The sequence below is a fragment of the Neolamprologus brichardi genome, chromosome 15, assembly GCF_056152115.1.
Source record: "Neolamprologus brichardi isolate AB-2024 chromosome 15, ASM5615211v1, whole genome shotgun sequence".
Lineage (NCBI taxonomy): Eukaryota > Metazoa > Chordata > Actinopteri > Cichliformes > Cichlidae > Neolamprologus > Neolamprologus brichardi.
In genome coordinates, this window is record NC_142118.1 from 36,071,368 (window position 1) to 36,089,793 (window position 18,426).

General features: G+C 41.5%; 1 protein-coding gene across 1 annotated transcript in view; it reads right to left on the bottom strand.

Moving 5' to 3' along the window:
* Positions 1-13,402: 13,402 nt before the first annotated feature.
* The window catches only part of psmd1 (proteasome 26S subunit, non-ATPase 1), a 43,465-nt gene continuing 38,441 nt past the window's right edge, over positions 13,403-18,426 (bottom strand). Inside the window, exons 24-25 of the mRNA XM_006791965.2 lie at positions 15,619-15,784; positions 13,403-13,602 (exon numbers count right to left, since the gene is read on the bottom strand). Coding sequence (XP_006792028.1) covers positions 15,638-15,784 — 147 coding nt within the window. The 3' untranslated portion in view covers positions 13,403-13,602; positions 15,619-15,637. The remainder of the gene's footprint in view (positions 13,603-15,618; positions 15,785-18,426) is intronic.

The window sequence follows — 18,426 nt, forward strand, 5'->3', positions numbered from 1 at the left end:
ATTCCCAAAAGCAGCTGGGAGCAAAGTAACCAAGCTCTTCCCAGTAAACAGGTACTGGTGCGAATATTTAAACAAGATTCACTGCAAGAAAAATCCAAAATCAGGACCTCAATGAATCCATGCTTCTTGTACTGTCTTTGCAGTAAATCCTGAGCCATTGGAGAGCAACATCACAGTACATTTCTTGTTTAATCCATTAGATTAAAAACCAAACACATAAATCACACTGTGATGTGTCTCCTTCCCTGATGTCAGAGTATTTGTTGGGAGGAAAGCCCGTGTTACGAGTGGGGGGAACCCCACCTCAGCAGATCAGGATCCGGAGCTTCATGCAGTTCTCATCAGCTGTGGAAAGTGTGCTCGGAGAGGGTGATTAATCAGTGAAGTGTTGCTCAGGGACGAAATGCAGAGCCGAGATTTGCTACTTGTCCTGCCCAGCTGTTGCTGACGGTTTCCAGCCATGTTGGAGAGCATCGTAGAACTCTTGAAACTGTTTGGACATGAGTCACCTATTGGCAGTGTTGGGGAGTAACGGAATACATGTACCGCCGTTACGTATTTAAATAAAAAATATGAGTAACTGTATTCCGTTACAGTTACCGTTTAAAAAGGTGGTATTTAGAATACAGTTACTTTGTTGAAATAAATGGATTACACGGCGGTACTTCCCTGTTTCATATTGTGGCGGGTCAGGACTGTTTGGGTTTTGTTTGACAGCTACGTTCTGTTGTTCCAGGTGGCAGCGTTACGGTTGCCATGGTTACAGGGTGACGCTCTCTCTCTGCGTGTTTCCTGGGTGAGAGAGGCCTTTTTGTTGTTGTTGTGCTAAGCTAATAGGCAGAATGCTACAGGTATAGCTCTAAAGAATGTAGCATCATGGGCAGTGTAGTCCGTGCTGCAGGGAGAATGGACTGCCATACACGTTATGTGTCTGTGAGCGAGGGAGGGAGAAAAAGGAAAAGTACGAGCTGTCATCGAGCAAAAACGGGAGCTGGAAGCATGTAAATATAATAATAACCACTGCAGCCAAGAAGAGTGCCTGACGAGCCCAGTTGTAAGTAAGCTATTAAGACTCGACTGTACACCGTGTTCGTGTTTTCCTCCAAAAACAATAAGTTCCGTTGGAGCAGCCTTTCAACGCCTCTCTCTGTCTCTCGCTAGCAAAGTTGACCCAGACAACAAAGTAAAGCTAGTTTTCGGCTACGAGCCCGACACAGAACCCACCGTATTAGTCAGAGGTCCCTTTACTACGGTTCGGAGCCGCGGACCTTCAGTAACAGTAATAAATCACAGCAATAGCACATTCATGTAGTTGTAAACAGCATGATAATATATTAAGTAATCCAAAGTATTCAGAATACGTAACGGAATACGTTACAGAATACATTTTGGGGCATGTATTCTGTAATGGAATACATTTTAAAAGTAACCTTCCCAACACTGCCTATTGGGGTCCAGCAGGGCCAAACGAGTATCAACACGGTAAACTTTAGTGGATCGGGCATGGCACGTGACAACGAGACCCAGAACTTGCTGTACCCACACGGGTGCAGTAACCTGTTAATTTGCTCAGTCGGTGTGTCTGCGCTGAGACGTGCTTCATGCTGCACTTCTCACACAAGATTTCTTGTAAACTCCAGCACTCTAGCACTTAGGTGAGCTTTTATCAAGCACGGCCTGTTTCTGTAGCTGACACTGAAAAATGATGCAATTTTGTGAAATTGCTCAACTCCACATGTGGTGCTATGAAAGCCTTTCATAATTTCTTAGATTTTTTGCATATTTGTCACACATCCATGCTTCACATTATCAAACAGGGTTTAATATTACACAAAGATAATCTGATTAAATACAAATGTACTGAGTAAAAATGATGATGTCAGTTATTAAAGAGGAATGAACCATTCGGAGGGGGACTTGCGGGTGTGTTTTGGATCACAGTCCTGCTGCAGTGTGCTTGAGCTTCAGGGATCAAATTCATGGTTACCTCAGTTATGGCACGTCGTCCTAAAGCAGCAAAGCAGCACGACACCATCACGCTACTACATCCATGTGTCTTTTCTGAAATGCTGTGTTAGTTTTATGCTGGATATGATGGGACTCAGACCTTCCAAAACACCAACTTTTGTCTCATCAGTCCACAGAATATTTCTCCCAAAGTCTCGGGAGATCATCGAGGTATTTTTTTGGCAAATATGAAACGAACCTTTGTCCTTTTTTTTTGGTCAGCAGTGGTTTTCTCCTTGGATTTCCTCTGTGAAAAGTTTGGGTGTCATCCTCGACAGTGCTCTATCTTTCAATTCACACATTAATAATATTACTCGGTCTGCATATTTTCAATTACGCAACATTAATCGTCTCCGTCCTTTTCTCTCCCCACATGCCACTGCCATTCTTGTCCACAGCCTTGTTACTTCCCGGATTGATTATTGTAATTCACTTCTTTTTGGTCTTACTCAAAAATCCACCCACAAGCTCCAACGCGTCCAGAACTCTGCTGCCCGTATCATCACCAGGACCTCTTCTGTCCACCACATCACTCCTGTCCTGCAGCAGCTTCATTGGCTCCCGGTCAAATATCGCATCAATTTCAAAATACTCTTGTACACATTTAAGGCTATTCATCATCTCTCCTCCATATCTCTCTGACCTGGTTAAGATCACCGCCCCATCTCGTTGTCTCAGATCTTCTTCTTCCCTTTCACTCTCCGTCCCTTCCCTCCGTCTTGCAACCATGGGGAGCCGGGCTTTCAGCTGCTCTGCTCCACGACTCTGGAATTCCCGACCTCCTGATTTAAGAAACATCTCTTCCTTCTCTCTCTTTAAGTCCAAACTCAAAACCCACTTGTTCAAAATAGCTTATCCCACATAACCTTTCCACTCTCCTATTTTATTTGCTTATGTCTTACGCTTTTATGGTTCTTGCTTTTATGTTGCTTTTAAGTGTACAGTGACCTTGAGTGTTTTGAAAGGCGCTTTCAAATAAAATGTATTATTATTATTATTATTATTATTATTATTATTATTATTATTATTATTATTATTATTATTATTATTATTATTATTATTATTATTATTATTTCTCCCACGGACGCCATTTTTGCCCATTTTCTCTTTTGTAGTTGAATAATGAACTCTGACCTTAACAGAGGAGGGATGAAACAAAGTACAAATACTTTGTTACCGGTGAACATCCAGGGAGTGGACAGTGAGATAGTGGACTCTTATAGGTATCTGGGTGTTCACCTGAATAATAAACTGGACTGGAGCCACAACACTGATGCTCTTTACAGGAAGGGTCAGAGCAGACTCTACCTGCTGAGGCGACTGAGGTCATTTGGAGTCCAGGGAGCGTTTCTAAAGACCTTCTATGACTCTGTGGTGGCATCTGTCATTTTTTACAGTGTTGTATGTTGGAGCAGCGGTTTATTGGCAGCTGAGAGGAAGAGGTTGGATAAACTCATCAGGAAGGACAGCTCTGTTCTGGGATGCACCCTGGACCCAGTGCAGGTGGTGGGAGACAGAAGGACTCTGGACAAAATAACATCTCTGATGGACAGAGTCTCCTACTCCATGCATGTAGATGTTGCTGAACTGCAGAGCTCCTTCAGTGAGACTGCTGCATCCTCGATGCATGAAGGAGCGTTTCTGCAGGTCCTTCCTCCCTGCAGCTGTCAGACTGTACAATCAGAACTGCTCCCAACAAACATAGATGTTTACATCTGCGCTGCAACTTGCACTAATCAACCGAACAACTACTACTATTATAACTTGCACACTACTTTTCTCAGTTTATATATGCTAACCTATTAGAAGTTACACGTTTACTTTTTAATGCACAGGTACAAACACAATCTGTACTTTTCTGATTATTCTAAATGTTCTTAACTATTTAAACATTTTTCAGTGTCCTGCTCTGTTTGCACTCTACACCCTGGGTTTACCACTTATCTGTGCTTTCATTTTAATAACTGTACAGTACTCTGATTTGGTAACTAATGTCCATGATGTAAATATGTAAAAATTGTGTGTGTTTCTGTCCTGTTCTGTTTGTATATGTGTTTTTTGCTGCTGTTAGAACCAAATTTCCCCTAGATTATCCCTATAATAATCCCTATAGATTATTAGATTATTCTATTCTATTCTATTCTATTTGTTACTCTACTTAAGTACAATTTTCAGGTATCTGTACTTTACTTGAGTATTTATTTTTGTGACTCACTACATTTTTAAATAAATATCTGAACTTTCTAGTAGTTACATTTTCAGAAAACTGATACTTTTGCTTTAACACATTTTTCGGGCGCTCATCATTTGTTACTGCCGGCCTTACAAACGTCAAACCGATTTGAGCTCTAACAGTGACAAATGAAAGGCAGTCCTGTTCGTGTACATGTCCTATTTTTAAAAGTCAGATATTTGTCGGTTGTCATTTGCCCAGCTTTGTTACCTCAACTGCAACTCCCTTTACCCGGGCTTCCAATCTGCCCTTCATAAACCTTTTATCTGGTACTAGAAGGTTTGATTCCACTACCCCGATCCTTGCTGACTGGCTGCCCATCAAATATCGGATTGATTTTAAGATTTTATTGCTTACATTTAAAATCGTAAATAATGTTGCGCCGTGCTATTTAACTGAACTTCTCAGCCTGTAACTCCCAGGAGAGCACTTCGACCATCGAGTCAAATGCTCTTGGTCCCGGCTGAAAACCGGAGGTGGTCGTGCCTTTGCTGCACCGAACCTCTGGAACAGTCTTCCAGCTGATATTCGCTCATCAGAATCTATTCAGTCTTTTAAAACACGATTGAAAACGTATTTAATTGATCTTGCATTTTAGATTAGTTTGTGATTTATCGCATGTACACGTTGTACTTTTATTGCATTTGTATGTAATTTTAAAGCTACTGGGTTTTCCAGTTGATATTTCTGCGTTGATTTTACCTCACCTTTACACTAGGTGTGAAATATTTCTTTTAACACAGTACTCACGGGTTAATTAGTGCTTTGTTTCATCTGGAAATGTATTTGTACTCTGTGTATCTGCACCCATATTTAATTTTATTTCATATTTTATTATTGAGAAGCCCTTTGGAGTACCTCTGGTCTTTTAAATGTGCTATATAAATAAAGTATTGATTGATTGATATTATCTGCACATGATGTGAAGTCATTTTTTTTATTCATGTGCTGCAAAACAAACTGAGGTATGCTAACGTTGTGTTATTACTTAGAGTAGATTTCAGAACGTGTACTTTTTCACTTTTACTTGAGTAAAGAAGGGGAATCAGTACTTCACCTGTTACTGGAGTATTTTTAACACTAGTATCTGTACTTTTACTTTAGTACATAAGGTCTGTGCTTGAGATTAAGACCTGCAGTTCTTTAGGATTTGTTCTGGGTTATTTTGTGATGCACTCTTGGAGTAATTTAGGCTGGACACTCCCGGGAAGGTTCACCACTATTCCAAGTTTTTCCATTTGTAGATAATATCTGTCATTGTGGTTTGCTGGAGTCCTAAAGCATCAGAAATGGCTTTGTGGCTTTGTTTCTTTAGATTGTGGCATGATGTGTTACTTTTTCATGTGTTGTAGTTTTTTCCCCTTAATAAATAAAATGATCATTTAAATTTTTTAAAGATGTTTTATAAGTAAATATGATAAATACGGGAAAAAAATCAGGAAGGGGGCAAATACTGTATTTACTGTTCAAAAATGTATTTAATTTAAAGCCAAAAAATGTAATTAATGAATTAAATGTAATCATCAAAGTCAAACAAAAGTAGTAATCTGAAGAATGAATCATAAACAAAGTATTTGGTTGAAATAAGGAGGAACAAAGTAGAAATATTGCAATATTTAAAACCAGCCACAATCATTAACAGAGACACAAACAACACATCAATATGGACAACACGGCTGAACCGAACAACAACCAGGTGTTTTGTAAAAGGACATCAAACCTAAAGAAGAAAGAAAACCCTGATTTAATTTATCAGAAACGATAACGACCGAGGTGGAGAACGCTGCTCATGTCATTGCAATGCAGTTGTGTTTTTCCATTCATGTGCTGTCAGTTTAACACATACTGTTACTTTATACGGTTTATGTTTACAATTTTACAATTTGCAGATCAGTGCATGCTTCAGACGCAGTTATTTAATGTCCAAAGTTAAATCCTTTGCAAAAATATCCCGTTCACTGATGATTTTTGTTTTAAAAAAGAATTACACGATCAGTTACGTGACAGAATTTAATTTCCTCGTTGATTAATTGATGACTGGCTGCTTCTGGCTTCATTTTTAAACCCTAGCATTGATTTACGGTTTTCCCTTTTCTCTTCAAACCGACATTAGGCAATGGAATAAATAAGCAGGCACAACACAGTTACACTGTTTATGAAAGCCAGCTGCGATTATCATTGTTGGAGGTCTCTCGCTTGCACCATCAGAGATCGAAGGACATTTATGAGCTGCAGGCCGCTGAGGCCAAAATCCACAACATCCCAGGTTTGTCCAGTGTGAACATCCGGAACGCCATCATGGACCACCGGCACATCACTCGCTGGCCATTTAGTCCAGCCAAGAACTGTGTGGTACCTCGGTCCCGTCCGCTCACAGACCAGACCGACGAGCTCTCTCCGGTGGGTCTGCTTGTTTGCTTTAACAGCTTGCTAACCCTGCATCCTTTCATCAGCAGTCACCATCGCTGCATCCACAGACGGTGACTTCATGCTCCGTCTGCTCACTCTTCTCCTCTTCCTCAGCAGCTGGTTTACCAGTTCGCTGACAGACATTAACTTGGACTGCATGAATGGGGATCACTTTTTCCTTGTATGGTTCTTTGTAGTTGTACTAGAGTGTGGACTTTATTCCACACTTTCCCAAAGGTCAGAGGAAAATTGTGTTGTTGTTGTTGTTTTGTAAGCACAAAGCCAAAGGTTTGAGCCTCACAATGACTGGTTTTAGTTTCAAGTAAAAGAAATATAATGATAAGTACAGCCCAGATCAAAGGTATAGCAATAGGTAATAGCAAAACAACTCATATTTTGCATGGTTGGATCTTAACAAGGTTCCAAGTCGAGCTTCAACAAGAAATGGGAGTGAGACAAAACATTTTTTGAGCATGCAATTTATTGAAAATGTTCCCTTTTTAAATGTAGTTGTTGAACTGCACGCCATCGCTGCTGAGGTAGGATGCAGGAAGAGAGTCACTTGGAATTTCTTAAATGATCTTAAAGGGTTATGGAACAAAAGCGTCAAGACCCAAAAAAATTTCCCCAGCACTGAGCCGTCAAGACACTGGACGATCCTTGACCCAAATTAAGGCCGTTACTGGTGCTGACTGCAGCCCCGTAACCATCAGACGGCATCAGAGACTGAAGGGCTTCGAAAACAAAACACGTCTTCAAAGGCCTCGTCTCCTTGAACGCCACAGAACCGACCGTTTGGACAGCGCCAAACATGTGACATTGAAAGGTGGAAGAAAGTTTTATTCTCTGATGAGAAAAAATGTAACCTTGATGGTCCTGATGGTTTCCAACGTTACTGACAGGACAAGCAGATCCCACCTGAGATGTTTTCTATGCTCCACAGTGGAGGGGGCACCATGGTGGTCTGGGGTCCTTTTTCCTTCAGTGGAACAATGGAGCTTCAGGAGGTGCAGGGCCGTCAAACAGCTGCTGGCTGTGTCCAGATGTTGCAGAGAGCATCCTCGTGACTGAGGGCGCTCGTCTGTGTGGCAGTGACTGGGTTTTTCACCAGGACAGCACTACAGTACACAAAGCCTGCAGGACAAAGGAGAATAACATCACTCTTTTGGACCATCCCGCATGTTCCCCTGATCTAAATCTGATCTGATCTACAATAACGGAGGAGCTGTTCATTACTGAGTTCATGTTTGGAACTTTGATTTCTGTTTTGGGGGCTTTACAGGGTCTTTTTGGAGGTGTGGTCCTGAACTTTTGATCAGCTGTCAAACAGCTTGTTTCAGTTTAAGCTTGTTTTCAATAAATTGCATAATCAATTTTTTATGTCTCACTCCCATTTCTTCTTGTTGCATGTTGAAGCTCTACTTGGAATCTTGTTAAGATCCAAACATGCAAAATATGTTTGTTTTTTTGTGCCATTTTTCAAGTCGACCTAAACTTTTGATCAGGACTTAGAAGCATTTTACAATACAGCCTGCATTTGAGATTTTCCAACATTTATGCTGTTACTTTTCCAACTTTAGGTCTAATTTACCAGTTCTAAGTAATACCTGAACTACACATAGAAGAAATAAATCATACTGTATTCTTGAGTAATAAAAATTATTATATAGCATTTTAAAGGAAATCAGATATAAATTATGCTTTTAATATTTTTTATGTAACAACATGTAATGACTTGTAATCCACTTATTTAAGTGGAGAGAACAAACAATGTTCTCCTTCTCACGCTGTAGTTACACAGCAGTGTTAGAGGTGAAGGCTGTATTATAGAGTGTATAACGGGGTGATTGTGGCTCAAGAGTTGGGAGTTCGCCTTGTAATCGGAAGGTTACAAGGCGAACTCCCAATTGGACAGTCTCGGTCATTGTGTCCTTGGGCAAGACACTTCACCTACCGCCTACTGGTGTTGGGCCGATGGCGCGATATGGCAGCCTCGCTTCTGTCAGTCAGCCCCAGAGCATCTGTAGCTACAACTGTAGCTGCCTCCACCAGTGTGTGAATGTGAGAGTGAATGGGTGGATGACTGGGTATGTAAAGCACTTTGGGGTCCCTGGGCGGGACTAGTAAAAGCGCTGTACAAATACAGGCCATTTACCATTTTACCATAACCTCCCATTCTTAGCTTGCAGTTTTTGAATATCTTGTATATATTTTTTCAATTATTAAGTATTACACCTGTACACCTGCTAATATCTCATAAACATTCGAGTTAATAGTAAATGAATCTATCTCTATCTCTATTTCGACACTTGTTTTTATACGTCTGCTGCATGCTGCTATGACAAATCAATTTCCCCTCTGGGATTAATAACATTTCTCTGATCTGATGTGAATACAATGTAAGACGGGAGGTTTGAATACAGCCTGCACCTCCTAATCATAATGTGGGAAGAAGAAAATGATTTGCCTTTTTTCAAAATCCCTCAGAGGCCTTCATAAACTAAAACTAAAATCATGATATAATATTTCTAACTTTCCTTAAAACAGCCATTTGTTACATCCTTATTCTTCTGCACCCACTCTTAAGTAGATTCTGAACATTACTGAATTTGTGGGAAATGTTGGGAAACTATGGAATGATTGTGAAGTGTCACATAAACATCTTTGTTTTGCCTTCGTTTTTATTAAATAAATGATGGCATGTTTTGTAGTTCTTCTGAGGCTGCCCTTACCTTGTTTGAAGATCTGCTAATGTCCTGATGAGAGCTTTGTGTCCCCCACAGTGGGCACGTTTTCATGCTTTTTACTGACTTCCAGCACTTTGAAAACTCAGGAATATTTCCATCAGGAAGAGCTAACGATGACGGGAAGCTTCAGAGTATTCCCGTGTAGGTGAGAAAATGATTTGAATCAGCTGTTAGATTTTAAGGGAAAGAACTTGAGGAATGAGGAGGAAGTGCCTGCATCAAAGAAAAAGTATGAGAAGAATGAAGTGTGGCGTTGAAGAGGGGCACATGTTCCATGCACAAACTGACATAAATCTCATCCCACCTGTGCTTCACCAGGACATACGGGAAGTGAACGCAGCAGCAGACCTCATCTCGTCTTTGCTGGAAAAAAAAAAAGAGGTTGGGGCTGGAAAAGTGGGGGAAGGGTGTGCAGTGTGACTAATCGTTCTCTCCTTGTACCGCATCTTCAGGAACGCCATCCTCTAATAGAAAGCTGTGGATGTGATGGAGCAGGTCGAGCTCTGCTGAGCGACGGCGATGATGGATTTGGTGGTTAAGGTCAAAGTTAGACCTCAGTGCGAGGAAAGATTGGGAAACCGTGTGGAAACTTGTTAAACAGCCTCCTGTGACAAAGTATCTGGGAATGTGAGAGGAGGAACTGATTAGACTAAATGTCTCGCCAGAATGTACATAGGCTCTGATGGGAGTGGACAAGCAGCAAATCATATCTGGATATATTTTTTCCCTCCACCAGTCTTACACACTCCGAGTCAAAAGAGAGGATTTCCAAGAGACTCCATGCAGAAAACAACTGCCTGCGCTATCATTTCCCAGAGGATTCCCAAACCACTTTCCACACAAAGCTTCATTTACCAAACACAATCACACTGGTGAAACTGGACAGTTAAAGATCACAAACTTGATCTGTGTTAGAGAACAAAAGGAACCTTAAAATGAAATATAAACTCTTCAGATCCTGCCTCACAGACTCAACATGGAGCTGCACATCCCAAAGGTGCTCGATTGCATTGATATCTGGTGACTGTGGAGGCCATTAGTGTAAAAGATACACTGTGACAAAAAAGGGGTGGGCATTATCAGCCACAGGTCTCAGGTGGGTTGTGGCATTTAGTTGCTACCACTGGGCCAAAACGTGTCATCTGAATTTTGCAGTCCTCAGATCAGTTCCCGGTCTTCTGTTGTCCCATTTTGGTGAACCTGTGTGAACTGCAGCCTCAGTTTTCTGTTCTTAGCTGACAGGACAGTGGCACGTGGCATGGTCTTCTGCTGCTGTAGACTCAGAGATGCCCTTCTGCATATTTTGGTTGTAATGAGTCGTTATTTGAGTTACTCTTGCCTTCCCAGCTGATCTCTGGCATCAACAAGGCAGAGAACCACCGCTCACTGGATGTTTTCTCTTTTTCAGATGGTTCTCTGTAAACACTAGAGATGGCTGTGTGGGAAAATCCCAGTAGATTCAGACCAGCCATGTTTACAATCATTTAAATCACATTTCTTCCCCACTGTGATGCTCAGTTTGAGCTTCAGCAGGTCATCTTGACCATGTCTACATTCCTAAACTGCAGTACTGCCACATGATTGGCTGATTAGATATATGGATCAACAATCAGCTGCACATTTGTACCTAATAGTGTTTTCTCTAGTTTTGAGTCTGCCTTGGAAGACAGCTGCACAAATTGGAAGTTTTTTATTTGATGGTTTTTGGTGACGTATTCAATATGAAGAAAAATAAGTGTTTGATGAAAAAGGAATGAAATGCGATGACTTGTCACTGAGTGAGCGCTGCTGTCTGTTGTTTCCGGGGTTCCCAAAAAACAATAATAACTTGTGATGTTTAGTTAAGAGAAAATGGCTCGCTAAACTCTGACAGTTTAAAAAAAACTAAACAAAATATGTGGTCACCTCAGACACAAAGCTCCACCCACCTGCTGCTCAAACCTTCTGTTTGTGAGGGGCAGCCAATAAGAAAAATGTTTGCTTAAAGGGAGAGGAGCTAACACAGCTTGTTTCAGCGGCTGCACTGAGGCCGAGTATAAATAATGATTATTCTGAACTGTGAATCGTGTAAAGCTACTTTAGCAGAGTCCAAGAATAAACACGTGAGGCTGAAAATGTCTAACAGATGTTTGTTCTACATTTCTATTTCAGCCATCTGAATGAGATTTCCTGAGGGAATATAATTAAATGAGTCTGTACTTGATTGATGGTGCATGTTGTCTTTCTCTTTTCATTAACCTGAAAACATCACCGACTGTCTCCAAGTCTCTGGGCTGTGGAAAGGAACGGATTTTCAACACACGAATCTGATATCCTGCTGTTCCTGTGTCAACTGAGGTTAGCAGCTGATCCGCGGATCGGTGCGATTGTTACGGATGTTTAGGGACACACAAAATTTCAGGTTTGTCAAACAATCAAGCAGTTACACTGATTTAATTTAAAACAAACAAAAAAATAAACCCAACAAAAAAGTGTTATTAGGGGACATAAACCAGTGGGGCAACACTATATTACGGCGCATGACTAAGGGCATTACTAGCCAAGACTTCAATGTATTTTATTTGAAAGTACAATGTAGAAATATGTGAAAGTATTACATTAGAATACTATAAGTAATTCTAAGTACTGCGTGACATCCTGGTAATTTCTTACATTGTAAGTACGCTGTACTTCTTGGGTGTGGGCTATATTATGGAGTGTCCTAATCTTGCCTAATTTCCAGGTATTCTACAGGAAAGGTGACAAATTATAATTATAATTGTAAGTTACTGTAAGTATGTATGGCGTAACACATTTTAAGTAGTGCATAATTACCTGGTGATTTTGTGGAAGAACAATATTTCTCCATTCTACCTTGTAAGTATGCTGTATGTTTTGGGGCGGGGCTATATTATGAAGTGACTTGACCATGATTTTTTACATCGTTATTTAATAGTTGGTGATGTGCATGGTGGATTTGCTTTTATTCAGTTGTCCTTTCTTACTTACACTGTACTTAAATATTTCCCTGAAAATACCCAGAGGTTAGACAGGGTCCAGTCACTCCATAACAGCCCACACCTTAAAGGTACAGCACGCTAAAAAGATGAGATGAAGTATTGTTGGTTTTTCTGCTAAATTGCCAGGAAACTATGCAGTACTTAAATTTAATGACAATTTCCTGTAAGAACCTGACTTGTTACCTCCTTATTCTCATGTACAACCTTTAAATATTTGTATCTAAATAGAATTATCTCACAATTTCAAATAAAATAAATTGAAATTCAATATAATAACAGGGGAATTACACCCTTAGTCGCAGCCGTATTATAAAGTTTTACCCAAATATGTTTAATACATCAACAGATTGAGCTAAAATTCTCTTTTCAATGCCGCTGCAAAACTGATTGTTGCAGGTTTTGAAAGCTTTGTGGACTGAATGTCACTGACTCATAACTGGACTGCTGCATGTTTTGTACTCACATTAAGCACAGCAGTCCTACACACACACACACTTTTAAAAAGATCCAAATGAGGTTCATAAATTTATGCACTTAATTATGGACATTTTTTGAGGCAGCGGCGACCTCCTCTCACATCACGTGTCCTGCAGATTTATCAATTACTCATAGCGATTTTCACCGAGGCAATAAAGTTAAGGCCTGCGGCACAAATGCTCAACATGCTCAACAATGCATGAAGCCGTGTTTGTTTGAGTGTAGAGCGAGTCTGACGAGGTCACTGATCACTCAAACTTTTCTGTGCTTGTAACTGATCCTGTGACAAACAGTCTGACTTACAGTTTTGCCTTCCCTGCTAAACACTATCATACAAAATAAGGCAGCAGCTAATTTTTTCCTGAAAGCACACTTCCTCACCCTCAGCTCGCGTTTAACATTTGCACAGCAGACAGACTGTAGCAGCAGCTGCTGAGTGCACAAAATGTAAACCAGTTTTAATGTATGGGATTAGCAAGACCCAAGCCCCGAGTGAAATACAGGCTCAAATAAACACACGCGCTCCAGCATTTGATATATATGTTATTTTTATTGTAAGGACTGAAAATTATACAATACGAGAATGTAAAACATTCCTCGGGTGGCAAATGAGGAGCTAGAACAGGAAAGGAACGTGTCGAAGAAGCAGTCGAGCGGAGAGGTGGATGGATACATGGATGTGGAGGGGAGACGCTGAACCAACATGCTGGGATCTCTCTTCTTCTGATGCCTGAGGAGGAAGGAAAAAAAAGCCATTACCAATACGTCACAATAATGCCCCGCCCCCCGTCCTTTGATTAATAAAACAACGTTAGACAATCAAAGACAATTCAGGGCTTTATTAATTGAGCTGAAGTCATTTAATCCATAGAAGCAGTAAGAAATGACACCACTGCCCCGCGCTCTCCCCGTGGAGCTGCAATCATATCACACGCAGGCTGAAAAGATTCTCGTGTTTACAACATGTGAATGTTCACATCACTGAACAGCTCCGGTGCTTGTCGTGACGGATAAATACACAATAAGCAGCGTATCCTTTACATTTGGGTTCAGAACAACTGTATTCAGTGTGGAGAGTTGATGAGATTGATGATAAATAATATGTGGTGGGCTCAACACACTGTCAGCAACAATAGTATATGATATAAAACATCTGTGAGACAGATGTGTGTAGGACCGGACCCAATCGGATCGTGCCTATTCAAATGAGGAATTTCAGAATGACGACAAACACGTGGAAGCAAACGTTCCTGAAAGCTACACTTGAGATGGCCTTTAGGTGTACGACATTCGAGGACCTCCCTGTACTCTTAAAGACGAGTTTCGACGCCTCAGCTTTTATCCAAGATGTGGTTTGACCACCATTAGAACCGTTTCTGGGTTTTCCTGCAAACCTCTGATTCAAACTCAGTCATTTTGTTCTTTAAGCACGTCTGAAATATGACAGAAACCACTCAGTTTAGAATAGAGCTTCAAGGCTTACTCCTAGTAGGCTTTCAATTTATTTATATAACGCCAATTTATTTATATAACGCCAAATCACAACAGCAGCTGCCCCAAGATGCTTTATGTTGTAAAATAAAACCCCTACAATCAGATGCCCCGTATGAGCAAGCACTAGGCGACCGAGGGAAGGAAAAACCCCCTTTTAATAGGAGGAAACTGGACTTTAAGCAAGTCACCAAACAGGCACCTGTGTTTGCCTCGCCCTCACACGCTGGTGTCCATGGATGTAGCCCTTCGCTCCATACCAGAACTCCACCGTCAGGACCACATCACTGAGTCAACCAGCAACTTTGCCTTAGCTTTGATAGGTCATGTCATCGGCATTGGGAAGAAAGAAATGCTACACAGATTAGGCCAAGACCAATCTCCACATACTTCTGGAGAAGTATGCTAGTGACGTACCACACTGGTGAGCCAGTCGAACATCGATCACACAGTTCTGGGAGAAATGGTGACCAAAGCTCACTGCAGGCAGCAGGGGGAAAAAGCCCCAGTGCAGCACCAGCAACATCACAACACCTACTTCCAGTTAAAGTAGACATTGACTTTGCACGTATCAACGAGGACGGCCTGACAAGGATCTCTGCAGCGTTTAACCTTTCACAGCTCTCAGACCTCATACGGGACATGACATAATACGCACAGAGGCCCTAATTTGGTCAGTGACACCTCATCGGTCTCATCGCACTAAATGGCGCACACTCCTGCAGTCAATCCAACACTAACACAACAAGCAGCAAGTGATCATTAGGCGTCCAGGTTCACTGGGTAGTGCAGCGAGGGGGTTTGCCCTCTGAGGAAGGAGGCGGTGATGTTTACATTCCTCGGGCAGCGATGGGTGAAACTCTGTGATACTTTGACAGAAATGCAGACCTACGTTGTGTGTTATTATCACACGACGTTACTTCCTACGAAAACACTCAGACAGCTATGTGGGAGTGTGCCAAAGCCAGAAAGTTGTCTAGAGAGCAGTGACAAAATTAACTGTAGTTTTAACTTCATGCAGCTGCCTTTCAGTTCAGCGGTTTGATTTGCTAGCTGTTAAACTAATGCTGTTGTGATCTCTGCGTCTGCTTATGCCAAAAAGAAACATGACCCATTGGAGGGTTTGGGGCTGGTTTATGTCAGCTGTTAGCTCACTGCATGGACAGGCGTTGCCTCTTAAAATCATTTAAAACCACCTTTGTCAGTCATTCTTTAACACTCGAAAAGTTCCAAAGTTCAGAAATGATCAGCATACCGTCACTTCGGGAGCGTTTCTACTCGTCAATGTACTCGAAAGGCTCGGGCGGCTCAGGCTCCTGCTCTTCCTCTTCAATTTTTGGGCCGTGAGCTGAGACGGGCTCCACCAGCTCCTCCTCCTCCTCGCTGGTGTCCTTCATGATGATGATCCCGCCTGTATGGAGCTGGTGACACACGGAGGGAAATTAGCACAAGTGTGGAGTAACAGGTTTAAGGTTTGTATACACTTTATGGACAAAAACATCACAGCTCTTAATAAAGATTAAAAAATGGATCAAGCTCAGTGAATTCAAACTCAAATAGGTGGCTACCATGGCAACGAGCAGAGCCACCGAATACATGCAGAGCTCCAAATCTCAGCTAGCATTTGGAGTAAGGTTGGTGGTTTGATTCCCGGCCGCTCAAAAACTGTGTGCTGGGAGCTTCATGGCATCGGCTTCCAGGACCATACATGTGACCCAGTACTTTTGTCCATGTGGTGTATTATATGTACTTAATACACTTTTAAATATGTTTTTGTCTTTAAACTCAGGAGCCCAGTACATGACAGAGTCCCACAGTTATGTATGCAAGTCCATATTACAGATGTGCATCCAGTTTCAAACAGACGGTCAGACACAGAAATATATTTTAAATTCTCTTCAAGATACATTTAATAAAATATTTACTTTCAGTGTAACAGTACATCTATTAGGGCTGCCACAAACGATTATTTTGATAGTCGACTAGTCAGATCATCATCCATTGGACATAAAACTACAGCTTATTGCACCAGCATGCATCTGCTCTTATATACAGTGGGGCAAAAAAGTATTTAGTCAGCCACCGATTGTGCAAGTTCCCCCACTTAAAATGATGACAGAGGTCAGTAATTTGCACCAGAGGTAGACTTCAACTGTGAGAGACAGAATGTGAAAAAAAAATCCATGAATTCACATGGTAGGATTTGTAAAGAATTTATTCGTAAATCAGGGTGGAAAATAAGTATTTGGTCACCTCAAACAAGGAAAATCCCTGGCTCTCACAGACCTGTAACGTCTTCTGTAAGAAGCTTTTCTGTCCCCCACTCGTTACCTGTATGAATGGCACCTGTTTGACCTCATCATCTGTATAAAAGACACCTGTCCACAGCCTCAACCAGTCAGACTCCAAACTCCGCCATGGCCAAGACCAAAGAGCTTTCGAAGGACACCAGGAAAAGAATTGTAGACCTGCACCAGACTGGGAAGAGTGAATCTACAATAGGCAAGCAGCTTGGTGTGAAAAAATCAACTGTGGGAGCAATCATCAGAAAATGGAAGACATACAAGACCACTGATAATCTCCCTCGATCTGGGGCTCCACGCAAGATCTCATCCCGTGGGGTCAAAATGATCATGAGAACGGTGAGCAAAGATCCCAGAACCACACGGGGGGACCTGGTGAATGACCTGCAGAGAGCTGGGACCAAAGTAACAAAGGTCACCATCAGTAACACACTACAACGGCAGGGAATCAAATCCCGCAGTGCCAGACGTGTTCCGCTGCTGAAGCCAGTGCATGTCCAGGCCCGTCTGAAGTTTGCCAGAGAGCACATGGATGATACAGCAGAGGATTGGGAGAATGTCATGTGGTCAGATGAAACCAAAGTAGAACTTTTTGGTATAAACTCAACTCGTCGTGTTTGGAGGAAGAAGAATACTGAGTTGCATCCCAAGAACACCATACCTACTGTGAAGCATGGGGGTGGAAACATCATGCTATGGGGCTGTTTTTCTGCCAAGGGGACAGGACGACTGATCCGTGTTAAGGACAGAATGAATGGGGCCAAGTATCGTGAGATTTTGAGCCAAAACCTCCTTCCATCAGTGAGAACTTTGAAGATGAAACGAGGCTGGGTCTTCCAACATGACAATGATCCAAAACACACCGCCCGGGCAACAAAGGAGTGGCTCCGTAAGAAGCATTTGAAAGTCCTGGAGTGGCCTAGCCAGTCTCCAGACCTCAACCCCATAGAAAATCTGTGGCGGGAGTTGAAAGTCCGTGTTGCTCGGCGACAGCCCCAAAACATCACTGCTCTTGAGAAGATCTGCATGGAGGAATGGGCCAATACCAGCTACTGTGTGTGCAAACCTGGTAAAGACCTATAGTAAACGTTTGACCTCTGTTATTGCCAACAAAGGTTATGTTACAAAATATTGAGTTGTATTTTTGTTATTGACCAAATACTTCTTTTCCACCCTGATTTACGAATAAATTCTTTACAAATCCTACCATGTGAATTCATGGATTTTTTTTTCACATTCTGTCTCTCACAGTTGAAGTCTACCTCTGGTGCAAATTACTGACCTCTGTCATCATTTTAAGTGGGGGAACTTGCACAATCGGTGGCTGACTAAATACTTTTTTGCCCCACTGTAACTATCATTAGCTTACAGCTTTAAGTGTTTAAGGTATGTGCTAACTAAAAATAAAGACAAGATGATAGTTTATTAATTTTTAATGAAATCTCCAGGTTGTTTCAGTGGAGTTTAATAAACTCAGCTGTCTGCTCCTTGCTATCTAAAATATAACAGGACACCGGAGCATATTCTCAAGCATCTCACACTTCTGATAATCAGTTGTCTGCTTGACGTAAAAACTATAACTTTAATCTCAGCCAAACCGATTTACTCAGAAACAAATAAAATTTAAAAAAAAAAAAGCCAAACAATAACATTTTTAAGTTATCTAAGTGACTTATATTACATATTTAACCTGAGTAGCGAAAGACGGCGGTGGGTTTGAAAACGATTTGCCGGGAGTCCGGTGCTCTCACGGGCTCTAG